Source organism: Lipomyces arxii (genome assembly GCF_038497795.1).
Source record: "Lipomyces arxii strain Phaff 12-163 unplaced genomic scaffold V1512scaffold_20, whole genome shotgun sequence".
NCBI classification, from domain to species: domain Eukaryota; kingdom Fungi; phylum Ascomycota; class Lipomycetes; order Lipomycetales; family Lipomycetaceae; genus Lipomyces; species Lipomyces arxii.
This window is the reverse complement of record NW_027117719.1, coordinates 55,559-71,251: the sequence shown is the minus strand read 5'-3', so window position 1 is coordinate 71,251 and position 15,693 is coordinate 55,559. Positions and strand designations below refer to the sequence as shown.

At 41.6% G+C, this 15,693-nt stretch overlaps 8 protein-coding genes and 1 non-coding gene across 9 annotated transcripts; 6 read left to right on the top strand and 3 right to left on the bottom strand.

The window, feature by feature from the left end:
* The first annotated feature begins 336 nt into the window (after positions 1 to 336).
* V1512DRAFT_266714 (uncharacterized protein) lies at positions 337 to 3,513 on the top strand. The gene is made up of 13 exons (XM_066917145.1): positions 337 to 562; positions 615 to 744; positions 794 to 910; positions 961 to 1,090; positions 1,138 to 1,348; positions 1,397 to 2,029; positions 2,081 to 2,213; positions 2,259 to 2,372; positions 2,420 to 2,549; positions 2,599 to 2,839; positions 2,888 to 2,993; positions 3,043 to 3,146; positions 3,201 to 3,513. The coding sequence occupies exons 1-13, from the start codon at positions 434 to 436 to the stop codon at positions 3,363 to 3,365; spliced, it is 2,343 nt and encodes a 780-aa protein (XP_066769840.1). The 5' UTR covers positions 337 to 433; the 3' UTR covers positions 3,366 to 3,513.
* V1512DRAFT_266712 (putative aldo-keto reductase) lies at positions 3,482 to 4,427 on the bottom strand. The gene has a single exon (XM_066917144.1). The coding sequence runs from the start codon at positions 4,356 to 4,358 to the stop codon at positions 3,507 to 3,509; it is 852 nt and encodes a 283-aa protein (XP_066769839.1). The 5' UTR covers positions 4,359 to 4,427; the 3' UTR covers positions 3,482 to 3,506.
* A 222-nt stretch (positions 4,428 to 4,649) lies between these two features.
* Positions 4,650 to 7,444, top strand: V1512DRAFT_249410 (MIF4G like-domain-containing protein; the record flags this gene model as incomplete). Its single annotated transcript, XM_066914614.1, has 8 exons — positions 4,650 to 4,710; positions 4,770 to 4,894; positions 4,945 to 5,051; positions 5,098 to 5,371; positions 5,422 to 5,616; positions 5,661 to 6,510; positions 6,554 to 7,284; positions 7,337 to 7,444. 8 exons carry the CDS (start codon positions 4,650 to 4,652, stop codon positions 7,442 to 7,444), a joined length of 2,451 nt encoding a protein of 816 aa, XP_066769838.1.
* Positions 7,238 to 8,989, bottom strand: V1512DRAFT_266706 (uncharacterized protein). Its single transcript, XM_066917143.1, has 5 exons — positions 8,752 to 8,989; positions 8,282 to 8,702; positions 8,135 to 8,230; positions 7,946 to 8,083; positions 7,238 to 7,896 (listed from the first exon to the last, which is right to left on the bottom strand). Exons 2-5 carry the CDS (start codon positions 8,624 to 8,626, stop codon positions 7,600 to 7,602), a joined length of 876 nt encoding a protein of 291 aa, XP_066769837.1. The 5' UTR covers positions 8,627 to 8,702; positions 8,752 to 8,989; the 3' UTR covers positions 7,238 to 7,599.
* Positions 8,990 to 9,029: 40 nt separating this feature from the next.
* On the top strand, positions 9,030 to 9,601 carry V1512DRAFT_266704 (Tom7-domain-containing protein). The gene is made up of 4 exons (XM_066917142.1): positions 9,030 to 9,085; positions 9,132 to 9,207; positions 9,284 to 9,320; positions 9,372 to 9,601. The coding sequence occupies exons 1-4, from the start codon at positions 9,056 to 9,058 to the stop codon at positions 9,409 to 9,411; spliced, it is 183 nt and encodes a 60-aa protein (XP_066769836.1). The 5' UTR covers positions 9,030 to 9,055; the 3' UTR covers positions 9,412 to 9,601.
* Positions 9,602 to 9,678: 77 nt separating this feature from the next.
* Positions 9,679 to 11,020, top strand: V1512DRAFT_229153 (mitochondrial carrier domain-containing protein). Its single transcript, XM_066913913.1, has 5 exons — positions 9,679 to 9,903; positions 9,957 to 10,104; positions 10,156 to 10,522; positions 10,578 to 10,759; positions 10,808 to 11,020. The coding sequence occupies exons 1-5, from the start codon at positions 9,786 to 9,788 to the stop codon at positions 10,890 to 10,892; spliced, it is 900 nt and encodes a 299-aa protein (XP_066769835.1). The 5' UTR covers positions 9,679 to 9,785; the 3' UTR covers positions 10,893 to 11,020.
* Positions 11,021 to 11,147: 127 nt separating this feature from the next.
* Positions 11,148 to 13,232, top strand: V1512DRAFT_266700 (uncharacterized protein). The gene is made up of 3 exons (XM_066917141.1): positions 11,148 to 12,446; positions 12,492 to 12,883; positions 12,935 to 13,232. The coding sequence occupies exons 1-3, from the start codon at positions 11,266 to 11,268 to the stop codon at positions 13,129 to 13,131; spliced, it is 1,770 nt and encodes a 589-aa protein (XP_066769834.1). The 5' UTR covers positions 11,148 to 11,265; the 3' UTR covers positions 13,132 to 13,232.
* Positions 13,233 to 13,265: 33 nt separating this feature from the next.
* On the bottom strand, positions 13,266 to 13,378 carry V1512DRAFT_t53. The gene has a single exon. It is a non-coding gene; the product is annotated as a tRNA-Leu (tRNA).
* A 437-nt stretch (positions 13,379 to 13,815) lies between these two features.
* Positions 13,816 to 14,714, top strand: V1512DRAFT_254791 (ubiquinol-cytochrome C reductase hinge domain-containing protein; the record flags this gene model as incomplete). The annotated part of the gene is made up of 5 exons (XM_066914788.1): positions 13,816 to 13,881; positions 14,243 to 14,369; positions 14,418 to 14,531; positions 14,589 to 14,604; positions 14,651 to 14,714. 5 exons carry the CDS (start codon positions 13,816 to 13,818, stop codon positions 14,712 to 14,714), a joined length of 387 nt encoding a protein of 128 aa, XP_066769833.1.
* Between the last annotated feature and the right edge of the window lie 979 nt (positions 14,715 to 15,693).

Sequence of the window (15,693 nt, the reverse complement as noted above, 5' to 3'; positions counted from 1 at the left end):
TTTTACAGCAGCATCAAACATCAACCTCACACCGCGCAATTAGAGTCAAAACAAAACGCGTCGTTTCCTTTGTGTCACGGACGCGTACTTCACCGACCTTTAATTTGAGTCGCGCGCTCGGTTCAAAATGTTACAGCTGAAACACGTACACAGACCCCCACAAAATAATCGATGAATTAGATTGCGTTTTGACCTGGAATTCTTCTTGATTTCTTTTGGCTGCACCTGATTATCACGTGCGGCAAATTGTCCAGAAAGTCAAAATAGTAGTAATTATGTACAAAGCCCTTATCTAAATTGTAAGCTTTAAATACTTGGTTCTCACAGAGAATACTAGTCAACACGTACATCAATAAAGCATAAGATTTATCATTTGCATTCTTGTGATTAAGGGATCTTGGATAATTTATGCTCCATAGTCTGTTTGGCTGAAATGGGCTCGCTTCGATCGACCCAGGACACTAAGCTTGCTATTGTGCCACTACAGGATAATGATTCGGATCGAGATATTGATCCGTTAAATCCAGTTGTACATATTGATGCGAAGTCCCCAAAGATTGGAGTATGATACGGTGGCAAGCTTATATGAGGTTGTGTTTATTAACTTTTTTTAGGCTCCGGAATTTAAATACGAGTACTCAGATACTGATTCTACTCGAACAGAGCTTGACGAATGGTTTGCCTATTCAGATGCAGTTTATGTTAAAGAGAGCTTAGATGAATTTTCCAAGTCTGTTGTTGGAGGTTAGGATTACTGTATACATACAGCAGAGTAACTAATTCGAAAAACTAGATTGGCGTGCTCTCAAAGATTCAAAGAAAAGACAATACATCACTGCACAGCTTGACGCGATCACCAACCGTAACGACGTCTCGGCAGCGTTGAAACGATTGATTTATGTTGCGGCCGGTTAGCTCACTACTTAATTGTTTAGTATTTTGCAATTGACAGTTTTTTAGGTGCATTTAAAGAGGTGGATAGTGTCGAAGAACAATTGGACTTGATCTTCACAAATACAGTGTTGTTATGGAAAACCGGTGCATTATCTGTGCTCTATCAGTTTATTCAGCATACTATAGACACCATCTAGTACGCTACGTCATTGTTATTCGCCGGCGATGCCTAATCTTGTATAGTGATGAAACTAACGAAAGTGCTCCGCGATTGCAGCAACTTAGAACAAATCTGTTTTTAGCTTTGACGGTATTATATTTTATTGTGGAAAACATAAAGAACGAGCAATTCATTGACGATCTCTCGCAACTTAACCCAAACATTCTTGCATATTTCATCAAGCAAATCGGTCTTTTTCGTGTACATATTCCAGACGATTTGCCATGGCGAAATGTAAACCAGTCTATTTTGCATTGAAGACTTGCAGCTAATATTTTATAGATATTTTTGCTGACTTGGAAGTTGACTCTTCGGCTCCTTGGAACTTCAAAAGACCTTGCACGAGCTAAAACATATGCCCGGAACCAGGCAGGCTTGCCACTCGAGACGACAAAAGAAGCCATTAGCACATCTCCATTAGATTACCAGGTATTTCGGCAAGGTATCAGTTTTCGATATCCTGGTTACAAGCCTCCGTCTGAAATAATACCTCCAAAATTTGCATACACTCACAGCTCTGCGGCGTCTTCCGCAAGTAGTGTAATTGAGTTTACCAACAATCCTTTACCGGGTTCATCGGTTCATATCGCAACTCCAGCACCATCACCACCTCCGTCGCCACCACCAGGAGGAGGTAAAGCTAAGAAGTCTGCGTTTCACACGGACCAGAATGTACCCTTCATGTTTCCCCAAAGCGTTGAAATTCCAGTCAGCATTAAAGAAGCGGATGAAATATTTTTAAAACGCATGAGAACTAGTCTTGGAACATTACAATTGTGGGAGGAACGCGAAGAGTTCATGAAGCAGGAGCGAGGTTGGATAGAACCTGATGAAATCGCTCGCAGTGGGATGGCTAATGGCACCGCACCCAAAAATGCATCCGCAAAACGCTTAGCGAGAACGGAGAAACTTTACGTGAGTTCAGTTTTCAGTAACCGATGAATGACGCTGCTGACCGGTTTTTAGATGGAGAGTCTGGAAAGCCTTCAATCTTTTATCGTTGTCACGTTAAAGGTGGTTCTGTCTACAGTGTCTCTCGAATCAGCGGGGGCATACTTTAAGCGACAACAATTCTTGGATGGGCAAACGAATCAACCAGGTGATTATACCAATAGTCTCTGCGTTCTTGCTAATATCAGCATAGGCACCGGCGATGGTCTGACCAAGACCGAGCTCGAAAATGCGCGAGAAACTGAAATCATATTGAAAGCAATTTCTGGTCTCATTTATTTGCTTTTGAAATGGCTCAAACTTTCTCGTATGTGTTAAATTTTTGCAATTTGATCTGATGATTAACAGTTTTAGATATACTGAAGTTTGAATTTCTTTCTCAACTACTCTACGACTCAAACGTTTTACCTTTATTTTTGCAAGTTTTTAATACCAAAGAAATCGACCAGTTTGTGCTTCAGATTCCTGAAGTACCTGCGCTAAAGTGTGTACAAATGAATTCAAACTGAAGTTACTAGCTAACAGCATTATAGATTTTTTGCTATATGCCGTACGCTCGCAGCTGATAAAGATATACCGGACCGCGAGACGTCCATAATAGCACTTGATGAAAGTGGTAGTGACAAGACCGTAGAAGAAATTCTCCAACAGGAAGAAATCACAGAGTTTTCTCGCCGGAACTTTTTTGTGTCCATCAACTTGTTGAAAGTCATGCAAAAAGTTTGCAAGAATAAAGCACATCGGAATCTTACACTTGTGCAATTGAAGGCGTCGGTAAGTCAAACTGGTCTGATTGAGTTTTGGTTTAGATCTGACCTTAAGAATTTTTTGAGAAAAACGCTTCGTATTTCACAGTTTGACGCTAGATTGTATGCATTAAAAATTATAAAAGGGCAGGTACCATACAGTGGCCGAAAATGGAGACATAGTACGATTGATTTTTAACTGTTTTTTGTCTTTGCTGACTAACTTTAAAGTGAACATGCGTGTGATTACAGCCATTTACCTGTACTGCAGACAGGAACTTCGCGACAGCTGGTTGGCAACTATCGATATTGATGCCGATGTTGAAGATTCCTATGTATGTTGTCCTGTTTTTTTTGTGACATAGGACATGTATTGACATAATTTTCAGCCTCGAGAGGTGGCACTGAGAGCATTAATTCAGTTTTACAATACGCGGCGATATCCAGAAGCATTGGCTGCTCTGGGCTATCGGAATAGCGAAGAAGATTTCTTTGCCAAGGAGTTGGACAGTTTACTACTTGACGACAACATTGTAGATAATGGGCAGATTTGAGCTCTAACATTGAGCATGCTTCTGGTTTTGCAAGACATATAGCATTTGAGTGTTTGGTGTTTTTATCTATCATATTCAATGTGGCGTTTGAGGGTTTACACTCGTTAGTACGAAAATTATCAATACAATATTGCATTTCATTCATGACCCAGAAACTATCTTCGAAAATAAGCCTTTACCGACTGGATTGTTTTCTATGAACCGCAAGTCTTCATTCATGCGCTGTTCGTTAGTAGTACCGTTCAGAATACATATATCTTCTTTCAGAACGACAGTATACAGTGCTAATTCGGGTGAGACTTTATTGTCTTTTGAGATTTCGAGAATTTTGGGATGCCGTAGCAGATGCGGGTTTGCCGTAATTGTCCAGAAACTCTGATACAATACGCCTTCTTTGTCTGCCCATGCGCGAAGCTCATGGTCATACATAGTATGTGAGTAGAATCTGTTTTGTATCACTGCCGGCTTAATACCAGTGACCTGGTATAGTGCCTTGACAAGTTGCAGCGACGCGTTCGATATCCCAATATTTCTCACACAGCTTTCAGGTGAATTTTTAATTTCATTCATTGCTTGCCATACGATAACTGTGTCCTCTAATGTGTTTAGTGGAGAGTGTAGCAGGAAAGTGTCGATATAACCGACGTTCAGGTTGACTAAACTTTGCTGGAGTGATTGGGACACTTGCGTCGGCAGATCGGCAGACGGATCATACGGCATTAGCTGCTGATCCTGGCCTTGTAACGGTGTGAATTTTGTTTGTATGTATAGATCTTCACGAGAAACGGTGCCGATGTTCTCAGCAAGAAATTTAGTAGTACCGCGACCGACCAAGTCTTCTCGATAATGCTTTGGCTGGCCAGCCGTGTCAATTCCGCGGAATCCAGACTTTAGCGCAGTATACACCAGCCGTTCAGTCTCTAATTCTTTCCAGGCCGTTCCGTATAGCATTCGCGGCATTTTTGTACCCGATGCTAATGTAAATGGACCCATTGTTGGTTTCCTGGATTCGTCAGCCTGATCTCAGACTGCGACGATGTTCTGAAGTTTAACGAGATGAGCTCCGCTCTCTAATATAAGGTTAACAATGATGCAGGGGTAAAGCATATGTTTTTGTTATATTCTTAGCCCTAGCACTTGAGTGTTTACGGGCAGTACTAGCCAAACTGTTGGCCGGTTATGCCATGAGTGTCCGTTGAAAAGTAAACGTTCTGCAGCTGTGTCTGTACTTAGTTGAACAGCCTACAACAATCACCAACTGTGTAACTTTCAAACAGATTTGAAATGTCGGCAACAGACTCTGTGTCGCCTTCAAATGGCGGTCAAGATTTAAAACGGTCGCGTGGTATGTGACGTCATCAAGATGTGCAAAAGTATGAACAAAGTAGCTAACAAACTGGTTAGATGACGATGGTGAGCCGGTTTACAAAAGACAGAGATACAACGGGCCTCGATCCGATTATCAACGACAGGACAAATTTTCCCAGTTTGCCCGATTTCGAAAACTTTTTACTTGTCTTGGAGAGCCCGTAAGTGTTTAGTCACTCTGGTTCATGAATCATGATATAATGAATGCAAGGCTCGATTTAGTCTAGGAGAGTCGATTCGGCACTCTGCCAATGTTCTGGCCGAGCAGGAGTTAGGAGAAGACATGTTCAAGAATTTCATGGAAGTCATTTACAATATGTAAGCATGGTAATTACGATATGAGGCAATGACTGATCTTGCATAGTGTGATTGAACAGCCATTGAAAACGTTCAGCGTTGCGGTCGCATTACAGGTAGCAAATGGTCGGCAAAGCACGATTGGTGCTGAACTTTTAAAGTATATCAGTGTTAAGCTGCAGGTCTTACTTGATTCTGGGGACTGGAATAAAGTAAAGCTTGTCCTCAGATTTTTGGTCATGATGATCCCTATGCTCGAAAACGCAGACGCAGTCACAGACATTATTGAAAAATTACTTGCAAAATCTGTGGAGCTGAAAAAAGAAACAAAAGTTCAATCCGTAAGAATAATGAGTTTGCGTGACTGAATTTGGTCTCACGGAATTTTTAGCGGTTATCTGAAGAGATTTACGGAGTCGTCTTGTTTTTAGTGCCATATCTTGCTTTCAGTGTTCCTGCCGATGATATGAAAGCAAAGGCCACTGCCTTATTTGCAAAGTCTAAAGAATTCGACTATAAACCACCGAAGTCGACGGAACTCATAAGTCCTTTTGTTGATTTCCATGCACCTTATAAAGTTTATGATGTGAGTTAAATGTTTATAAGTTGTTTCATGCTAAAGTCACAAAGGTGTTGGATTTGATGCAAACTCAAATGACAGAGTTAGTCGAGAGTGAAAATCCTTGGGAGGTAGAGCTTTTGCATGACTGCAGTACGTTGATGCCGAAGGAATTTGAAAAGCATGCATTACCAGATATAACTGTACCTGACATATTGACAACCACTAAGCCGGATCGAACGCCTGACTTGTATCTCAGATTTTACCTGCCACAACAGTTCGAAACCACACCGTCAGTGTCAAAGATTGAATCGTCGCTCATCCGTGACCTTTTAACAGACACCATATTGAACTTGGACTTTAACAGGCAGGAAGTTGCGCGTCAGCTGGCCTCTTTCGACAGTTTTTTGCGTGATGGAATCATGGCTCCTAGAGAGATGCCATTAGAGAAGTTGGCTCAGCTAGAAGGACGATCTACGTGGAAACCAGAAGACTTGGCGATGGAAGCAATTCTGTCGTCGTTATTCCGATTGCCAAAGCCAAAATGCAAGCCAGTGTTTTTTCATTCAGTGTTGATCGAGGCGTGCATTCTTTACCCTCATGCGATTGCTCCTGTTTTTGGCCGAGGAGTCAGATTTTTGTACTCTCAGCTCGAACATCTCGACGTCCAAGTCATATATGTTTTTGTAGATTGGCTTGCTCATCATTTGAGCAATTTTGGATATACTTGGAAATGGAAAGAATGGTCAGAAGATTTGAATCTGAATGACATGCACCCGAAGAAAGTGTTCATTCGAGAGCTTATTCTTAAAGAATTGAGATTTAGTTTCCCTCAAAGAATTAAAGAGACTTTGCCGGACGAATTTATGCAATTCGTGTATGACGGGGAAGATATCCCTTTATTCAAAATGATTGCTCCAGGTATGTGATGGTTCCAATTTTGTAGCCGCCGCTAATGTCGCAGGTGAACCATTTGCAGAGCAGGCACGGGAAATTACTCAAAACATCAGAGACCGAAAGGAAATTCAGGACTTTGACGAAGTTTTTGAAAAAGTGAGAAGTAAATGCGCAGAGCTTGGTAACTCGGACGCAGATTCCGTCATCCGTGAAATCGTCATCACTGCAATTCTGCATTCTGGAGCCCGGTCTTTGTCGCATGTTGACACCTGGGTTGACAGATGCCTGACGCACTTAAAGAAGCTGTACCCTGAAGATGACTTGAAAAGCCAGCGAGATGCGGTCAAATACGTATTCAATTTTTGGGAAGATCAGACGGGCACGGCAGTGCAAGTGGTGAAGAAATTGATGAATTACGGCATCATCACTCCGCTGAGTGTGGCAGAGTGGATAGTGATCGATTCTGATGTTGGAAACTTGAGCCGTGGTTATTCGTGGGAGCTTCTCGGATTTGCATTGGACAAGGCCAAATTTTTCATTGCCGAGGCTGAGAGGACGCTTCGGTTCAGGTCGGATGATGAAGACCTTGAATCAGTAGAACCTGTACCGGACGAAGAGTCGAAAGCAATTGATGAGAAGGTTGCGAGCGCGAAAGCAAAACTAGACCTTATTTTTGTGACCATTGTTAAGGAACTCTCGAGACCGGTGAATGGCGATTCTACAAATGAGCAGACTATAGAGACTGTCAGATGGAAGCGGTGGTGGAAGGATGGGTTTTTGCGTGCAACGATGCGGAAGGTAAATGCTATGCTTGCAACGTTATTCAGATTTGAGCTAACCCTGAATATAGTATCATTTAGATTACAAGAAGTTGCAGGAGCCTTTAAAAAATTTGGGATTGACAGACACATTCATTCTAAATTGTATTGATCAGACAGCAGAGCTGACAGATAACTAGCCCCTGAAAGTGTGAAAGCAGAAGTGTATATTATATTCGCTCGGGAAAAAAAATTCCACTGTTTTAAGTGTTTTTCTTTGCACGAGTCTACTCTATATTGAGGCGGAAATAGAATGTACAGTTTTTTTGATGCGGTTCGATATATACAAATAGGGTTAGTTGTAAGTAGTCGACGAGCTCGCGAATGCTTCCCTGGTGTTGCGCCTTCGCGGCCATATTGACGGCATTGAAATTTCTTGAAACCGGGGTTGAACACAACGCTCGACAAACCATTTTCGAATCCTGGATTCGACGAGTTGTGAAATCTTGGGAAGATTTTGCAGCCGTGATCGCGAGCCGACGAGCGACTTGATGGAGAAATCGAGTCTGTAGTCTGGAGAAAAGTAAAATGTGAGAGACGACTTGCGGTCAGATGTAGATGTAGGTGGAGTCGTCTTTAATGACAGTGTCAGCTATATGGAGTCAGATTGGTACAACTAGGTAATGGTGCGAGCAATATACCTGGCCAGAAAAACGAACTATTGAAACCGACAAGGACACCGGAAGGATAGCCATTAACGGTGTGGGGTAATTTAATAATAGCCTGGTATCAATGCCTAGTGTGATGCTGTCTGCTAAGTCGACGTCAAACCGTGCCTCCTGTAAAATGTTAATCACGATCGTCACGATTTTCACAAAGATCAAACATACCAGTCTCCCGGGGTCTTCTACACATGGATGGATTTTGCAGTTACTGAAAATAGGAAACTCTTCCCCAATATCTAATTCCGTGACCTGAACCGTGTCCTGGCAGATCTTGTTAGAAACGTATGTACTTCATCAAAACAAACCGCGCACCAAGAAGCTCGGTAACGAGTCTCCATTAAGAACTTTGTCAAGACTGTTTAATATATTGTTGTTTGACCGTGCGTCTTCACGTAGCTGAGCAATAGACTGAGCTACCAGCACGTTCAGCCAATCTAGTGACTCTGGCGGGTGAGTCTCTACGTTGTAGTATGTTTTTGCTAAAATTGACCTTGCCGGCATTGACGGCGATGGTCGTAGCACCGACGGCTGCTTCTTTTGATTGTTTTCCTTTTCACGTTCTGGAGGGGTTTGTGATTCTAGTAAGTGTGATCCGTTTGAGAATATGAAGAAGCGTATGAATGTGAAGAGTATAATGACTACACTTAGTTGTCCCATCTGTTGTGTTTTAAAATTGATGTTTTAACCACTACTTAATTATGTGCCTACCAGCAATCCTTGAGTAAACGTAAAACTAGCAGCATGTTAATTCTGCTTTAAAACTACCTCGTGAATCATCATACCTTGAACTCGCATGATGCGAATCATGTTGAGGAACTCGAACAAATGCAGTCTCGAGATGCGCAACTGATATAGTCTCTGTTACGGTCGACACAGTAATTGCATTAAGGACAGCAGACATGTCTGCTGTGTACAGACCTTCTGATGCCTTGCTTTTGTGCTTTCTTTGCTCGAACATAGCGGCAGGTCCCGCATAAAAGTGACGTCAAAGCAGTTCAGCGTTTAGTCCGGGTAACATTGATTTTGTCAAATTCAATATTTCAAAGCTTTAACATTCAAACCTTCATTCACATTCAGCAAGCAGAAATGGCACCAAGACTTTCAGAAGAAAACAAGGTGTGTACTATGACGTGACTCTGGAGTCATTACTGATTGGTTTTAGGAGTTGATTGGCCGGTGCTTGGAGATTGGCCAAGTTGTGTTCCGCTACGGTTTGGTTCCTTCTATCATTCTTCTTGGTACGTTTTCGCTGATTCACCGATATGATTGGTGATTGCGGTTGAACAAGAGATTTTAATGCGCATTGTTTTATAGGTTGGTTACAGACTAGTCCTCGGATAAATCTCTTTAGGTATTAATATTTTTGCCATATCATCCTTAACAGCTACTAACCCGTGGCTAGATTGATTTCACCTGTGCCAATTGGAATGGCTCCAGTTTAAACGGGGTCTAAAATCTGGAATGATTTAAGGAATTGCAGAATTATATGTGCGTTAGTTACAAGTTAATAAGATGGAGTATATGGCTTTGCAGTGGACCCGCGATTGATTGTTACCATTTGTTTATGTTTCAGTAAACAGTGTATGTATTAGTAATTTCTTTCTTCAATTTCACGACATTCCATAAATTGCATCATATTCTCGTACTTTCATACGCATTGATTTTTCATAAGAAATATCAAAATTTTCCTTGACTTCAAAGTCGCGCGGCTCTAAATTTCGTAAATTTGAACCTGCATTCGAAATCAAAATTTAATAATTTACTGATTTTATAATTTGTTTAGGCCGAATTTTTGTGACCAAGTCAGAGGTGAAGCATGGCTACCACTGAACGACGGCAGGATGTCTGGATAGACGCCGTCGCGGGTTTCTCGGCCGGATGTGCTACGACTTTAGTAGTTCATCCTCTTGATCTTGTGAAAGTTCGACTGCAGTGTACGTGTGCTGTTTTTAACTATCCGCAGCTAGGATGCTCACATGAAGCTCAGTGGATAATACGAAGGTCACGCATATGGGAGGAGTACTGGCCATTATTCTGGATATACGGCAATCAGTCTCACCATTACGTGAAGCATACAGAGGGCTTATTCCAAATCTGATTGGAAACACTGTCAGCTGGGGTTCTTATTTTTTTTTGTATGTATCAGACTGTACTTTATCAACTTCGCCAAACTAACGTCGTTGCAGATACGAACAGATCAAAGCTCGATTAAATCAGTTTTATGGCCACGACCGACTCTCGTCGTCAGACTACTTTCTCAGTGCAGGAACGGCGGGATGTTTGACGGCGGTTTTGACAAATCCTATATGGGTGGTAAAAACCAGAATGCTTTCGACAAATTCAGGATACTCCGGGGCTTACAAAGGTACCTTAAATGGTCTGCAACGCATCTACATCGAAGAAGGACTGCGCGGGTTTTATAGAGGATTTCTGCCTGGTCTTTTAGGAATTGGACATGGCGCTGTTCAACTAATGTTTTATGAAAAGTTGAAAAGCTGGTATTTGAATACAGTAGAGTTAGACTCAAAGGGCACTCAGGTCTCCAGAGACATGGTAAGCTTTGATTTCACAAATTTATTTTTTTTGCACCGTCTAACACACTCTAAAGTCGACGTTACAGTATATCATGTTTTCGGCCACTTCAAAAATAGGAGCCAGTGTCGTTATGTACCCCACACAAGTACTAAAATCAAGACTTCAGATATACAATGCCGACTCTGTTTATTCATCAGTCAGAGACGTCATTAAAAAGACATTTAACGAAGAGGGACTTTCAGGATTCTATAAAGGGTACGATGACTGATTATAATTGGTTTGTGTGATTCTAACCTCTACTAGCTTGCTGCCCAACTTGTTTCGGGTTGTCCCTGCTACTTGCGTGACATTTGTTGTGTACGAGAACACAAGGAAGTATTTAAAATAGAGGCCGCAGCTGTATCTAGATGCATTGGGTGATTTTTGGGCATACATCGCGGCGTTTTCATTTATTGGAAGTTGTTGTTACCTCTAATATAGACAGTTATTGTACATTCTATTGGCAGTGAAAGAGATCAATTGTAGTATTCCTGCGTATGTATATGAGTATTTGTAGAGGGATGTAAAACAAAGTTGTGGGGACCACCCCCTGATACGCTAAGCGGGTAACTTTGTCCGTACACACTGTCGTAATATTTGTGAACTGTATAAAGGCAGGAGGAGTGTCGACGAGACAATGATGCAAAGCACTTCGAAAAACTGCATATAAAACAAGTCAGAGGTAATTTTTGGATTATTGTGGTTGGAATTGGAGAGCTCTGATGAACCCAGAAGAAAAGACTTCAGGATTGGACCGGACCGACGTTCATTCCAGTACGCTCTTTTCATCGTTGGGGGATATTTATATACTACCAGTACACCTAACTTCAGATCAACTCGCATCGTGGACTACCAAACTAACACACAACGGTGCCCATATAACTACCGACATTTTATCTGCTACGCTCGTGCTCGCAAACTTGACCAGTCCGACTAGGGTTAAGATGGAACTGTACAAAAGAGGAGGAGCAAAATTGACTACAACCGTGTTTAAGCTGGCATGGGCTAAAAACTCAGTTGCTGAAAGAAAATTGATGGATACGACGTCATATGTTTTATTCAGCCGAGTGCAGACAAATAATATCCACTCAATATCGCCGTCTAGGCAAAATAAGTCACTGCCTGAGACTGCTCCACCAGGCCCGAGGCCAGAAGGGTGTTTAAAAAATGTTAGAACAAAAGATCCTTTGAATACTGTGACACTTGAGAGTACATTAACTGAGAAGCTAAAGTCTCCTAGACCAAGAGGGCGTCCGAAGAAGGTCGTATCACATGAAAGTATATCATTGGATGCATCGAAATCTCCAAGACCAAGAGGGCGCCCGAAAAAGGTGTCGCTTGAAAGTACATCTTCAGAGGAATTAAAGTCTCCAAAATCAAGAGGACGTCCAAAGAAAATAAATAGGACTGAAGACTTTTTAAGAGACGTCGATTCTATATATCTACACCGGTACGCTTGTCAAAGACCACATCCTGTGGTTTGCGAAAACGAAGAACTGTCAACAATTTTTAAAAAAATACGAGATATAAGAGATCTCACATCGAACGAAGTCAGCGTGCGCGCATACTCATCAGCTATCGCTTCAATAAGATCATATCCTTACAAGATTGAATCAACTGATGAAATCAAGCGTCTTCCAGGATGTGGATCCAAAATAATTAAGCTCGTACAAGAATACTTGGATACTGGTGCGATTGAATCAGAGACGTCTAAGCTGGACACACCAGAAATCCAAGCAATACAGACACTTAGCAATGTTTGGGGAGTAGGAGGCCGAACAGCTTACGAATGGTATCACAGTAAAGGCTGGAAGAGTCTAGACGATATCAAGAACAATCATTTTGCTGGTCTTACCAAGGCGCAAAAATGCGGAGTTGTGCACTACGATGAATTTCTTATCAGGTAATTTTTTTTAATAAGACTTGATATACGCTTAGCCGAGAACAGTTTGAACCATGAGGAAGTGACATTTATCGGTGAGCAGATTGCGAGACATGCTCGAGCGATCAATCCAGATGCGCAGGCAGTTATATGCGGGTCTTACCGTCGAGGTTTACAGACCCATCACGACGTTGATATAGTACTCTCAGTTCCTAACAGCCCACCGGGAACACATCTCAGTTTACTGCAGTCGCTCATCAAATCGCTTCAGAAGGACAAATATCTGAGTGAAGTCTTGACATTAGGTGGCTCTCGTGGCAGCCAGCGAAGCTTGCTTGACGTCGCTTTGGTCGTGTGGTCTTCAAAGCCATCCGCAACATCTCCATTAAAGAACTGCCGTGTTGATATCATATGTGCAGATTGGAGTGTGGTGGGATGCACCGTTGTTGGATGGACAGGTAATTTTGAAAGTAATGTACTGTATATTGAAACATCTAACATCACTACAGGCGGGACGACATTCGAGCGCGACCTTCGCATGTACGCAAAGGCTAAGGGGCTAAAATGCACAAATACAGGAATAACAGACAGAAACACAGGTAAACTTCTCGATACGACAGCGGATACGATAGAGGAGGCAGAGAAACGCGTGTTTGATGTCCTGGAACTTCCTTATTTTGACCCAGAGTTACGTAACACAGGATAATGGAGAAGGCTTTATTTGTAAACTGGAAGCTCTCGGATGTAGTTCTAATATGCACTATTACGAATCGCATGCAAAATAAGGAATATACCTATTGATTAGGGTTTATTTAAAAAATAAAATAAAAAAAAAATTTCTGACAACTGTGAGATTCGAACTCACGCCCCTTTCGAGATTCGAAACCACGATTTATCGTGAAAGAGAAATAACTCTTGAGTCGAACGCCTTAGACCAACTCGGCCAAGTTGCCTCAGAATAATTTATAAAAATTTATAGATCAATACATTACAAAATCGTAGTAACGAAGACCGCGTTTTTTTGCTTTTTAGTTAATTGCTTTGATTAAGTAGAATAAATCTGGCATTTTATTTTTTAAGCAAGCGCGTTCTGAATCAAAGATCATAATATAAAGGTAAAGACATGGCTCAAAATGTAGACCAATCACCGTTTTCGAGTTACTGACAACCAATCAATCTAATCAAGTCACGTGGCATAACAATGATGTTTTGTAGCGTTATATGCTGCAAAACGGAGCTATGCACGACATATAATGCATAGAGCGCTATAGCTTGTGCATCGAGTACCGAGAGCCGCGCAAGAGTTTGAATTCCGAGGACGGCTGTATTTTTTGTTCTGGTCCAGTTGAACTATCTTGTATATATAATTTACCATTTAATTAGAAAAATTATGTTGGCTGCGCTGACTGAGTTTTTTGAGGCCATTGTGCCTGTAGTGAAGGCTGAGGAGCCTGAGGTGAGTTAGTTTAGGAACTTTTTTCTTCGGTGGATGTTGGAGAATCTCGGAAACAAATTGAAGACGCGCAATATGGGAATCTGGAAATGGGCAATCTCCAGAAAAAGGCGGTTATTACAAAATCGTGGTGGAGTAAATAGTGCATTAATTTTAGAAAGAATTGTCACAGCGATGTTAGCTTACAGTCAGAACTTTGAAGAATCACAGCACATTTATATGAAGAAAGCAGGTTCTAGCGCTACTCTAACATGAACACCACTTCGTTTCAGATCGACCAGTATTTTGTCGCGCGTCGGATACATTCAAATGATTTACAACATCCACTGCGCTCAACTATTCAGATTCTAACGCATTAATGTAGGAAGAAGTTGAAGCTGTTGAGGAGGAAGCCTCAGCTGAGGAAGAATCCGAGCCTGAAGCCGAGGAAGCAGAAGAGGAGGAAGAAGAAGAAGAAGATCCTGAAGATACATTCCCTGCTATTCGGGAAGGTATGCTTAAACTCAACTATGATTTTGCACGACGTTGCTAATGGTCAGAATGTGCCGAGACCAAGATCTGCCACCCATTCAAACACCATTTTGATGAGTGTGTTGAGCGAGTCACCAAGGCCTCAGAGGAGGAGGGATACGAAGACTTGGAATACAAGGAAGGTGAGAACAAATTAGTGGTAATCCAAATTGAAGTGAGATGCTAACATTGTACACCAGACTGCATCGAAGAATTGTATGCTTAAATTGGTAAATTATAAATTGCCTACTAACCAATTTAGTTTCCACCTCTCGCATTGTGTTAACGACTGTGCTGCACCAAAGCTCTTTGCTACCTTAAAATAAACACTGTCATGGTAAGGAAGTAGAAAGCTGGAATGGTAGGGTTCAATAAACTATTTTATCAAGTTTGCGGGAAAGGTTACTTTAACTTGCGTGTAAGATTTCTTTGACCAGTCTTAAACTATAAACTTATTATCAAAGCTCAACATTTGCATTGTTGAATTCCTTTGAATTGGGCCTGGCCGTATAAAATAATAAGAGCATTCAGTGTTTGATAGCGCGGGGTAAAAAATTGTTGGTGGGTGCTTAACTAGTTTAGTGCTGAACAGAAACAGCAATTCATTCACACGACACTAATCTCAAACTCTTCTAAAATGCTTAAGTTCAGTTTATGTCTATCGCTGCAAACACTCCATTTAGTGTTTGAGTTAGAGATCAAGCTGATCGAAACGAGTGACATTGGTTATGCATGGCACAAAGTGACAGATATTGACTGTTTAGCGACCCCTGAATGTCAAAATTCCATGAATTGTCCAGAGAGCGGGCATTTCATTCAACCACAACTATGCACCAAAGAATGTGAATTTCTCTGTGGCAATTGTTGTAATCAGCCAACGTCATTTTCAGCGTTCAAACAATTTACCATACTGGACGTACTTCAAGCTATATATCTGCAAACTTGCTCTGCTGTCTTGATCTGTAATCTGTAGCCTGTCTTTGGTATTCTTACTGATTCACATTGCAGAAAGAAGTCGTGCCTAAAAATGAAGACCGAAATGCTGTATTATCATGTCAAATTGAACAATCAAGTACAGACATAACCGATTTAGAGAAATTTGAACGTGTTGAATCATTTTTTATTGCTGAACCACAAACGCCTAGAAGAAAAGCAGGCTTAATTTTCTGGGTAGATTTATGGTTGTGAGCGGGAAATTTTCGCCCCTCCAGATGCTCGGGCCTGTGTGGGCTGCACTACCCGCCAAGATTTGAGAGAAGGCCTGATTTTCGTGAGAGTTGCACGATTAATCGCTACGGTTACTAT

Bases quoted from the DNA above. Each gene is read 5' to 3' on its own strand.
- V1512DRAFT_266714 (XM_066917145.1), top strand. From the start codon at position 434: ATGGGCTCGCTTCGATCGACCCAGGACACTAAGCTTGCTATTGTGCCA. The intron at 563-614 runs GTATGATACGGT...AACTTTTTTTAG, and splicing joins CGAAGTCCCCAAAGATTGGA to GCTCCGGAATTTAAATACGA. The intron at 911-960 runs GTTAGCTCACTA...ACAGTTTTTTAG, and splicing joins ATTGATTTATGTTGCGGCCG to GTGCATTTAAAGAGGTGGAT.
- V1512DRAFT_266712 (XM_066917144.1), bottom strand. From the start codon at position 4,358: ATGGGTCCATTTACATTAGCATCGGGTACAAAAATGCCGCGAATGCTA.
- V1512DRAFT_266706 (XM_066917143.1), bottom strand. From the start codon at position 8,626: ATGGGACAACTAAGTGTAGTCATTATACTCTTCACATTCATACGCTTC. The intron at 8,084-8,134 runs GTATGTTTGATC...AACATTTTACAG, and splicing joins TAGAAGACCCCGGGAGACTG to GAGGCACGGTTTGACGTCGA. The intron at 7,897-7,945 runs GTATATTGCTCG...GACTCCATATAG, and splicing joins TAGTTCGTTTTTCTGGCCAG to CTGACACTGTCATTAAAGAC.
- V1512DRAFT_266704 (XM_066917142.1), top strand. From the start codon at position 9,056: ATGGCACCAAGACTTTCAGAAGAAAACAAG. The intron at 9,086-9,131 runs GTGTGTACTATG...GATTGGTTTTAG, and splicing joins GACTTTCAGAAGAAAACAAG to GAGTTGATTGGCCGGTGCTT. The intron at 9,321-9,371 runs GTATTAATATTT...ACCCGTGGCTAG, and splicing joins CCTCGGATAAATCTCTTTAG to ATTGATTTCACCTGTGCCAA.
- V1512DRAFT_229153 (XM_066913913.1), top strand. From the start codon at position 9,786: ATGGCTACCACTGAACGACGGCAGGATGTCTGGATAGACGCCGTCGCG. The intron at 9,904-9,956 runs GTACGTGTGCTG...CATGAAGCTCAG, and splicing joins TGTGAAAGTTCGACTGCAGT to TGGATAATACGAAGGTCACG. The intron at 10,105-10,155 runs GTATGTATCAGA...ACGTCGTTGCAG, and splicing joins TGGGGTTCTTATTTTTTTTT to ATACGAACAGATCAAAGCTC.
- V1512DRAFT_266700 (XM_066917141.1), top strand. From the start codon at position 11,266: ATGAACCCAGAAGAAAAGACTTCAGGATTGGACCGGACCGACGTTCAT. The intron at 12,447-12,491 runs GTAATTTTTTTT...AGCCGAGAACAG, and splicing joins TACGATGAATTTCTTATCAG to TTTGAACCATGAGGAAGTGA. The intron at 12,884-12,934 runs GTAATTTTGAAA...ACATCACTACAG, and splicing joins CACCGTTGTTGGATGGACAG to GCGGGACGACATTCGAGCGC.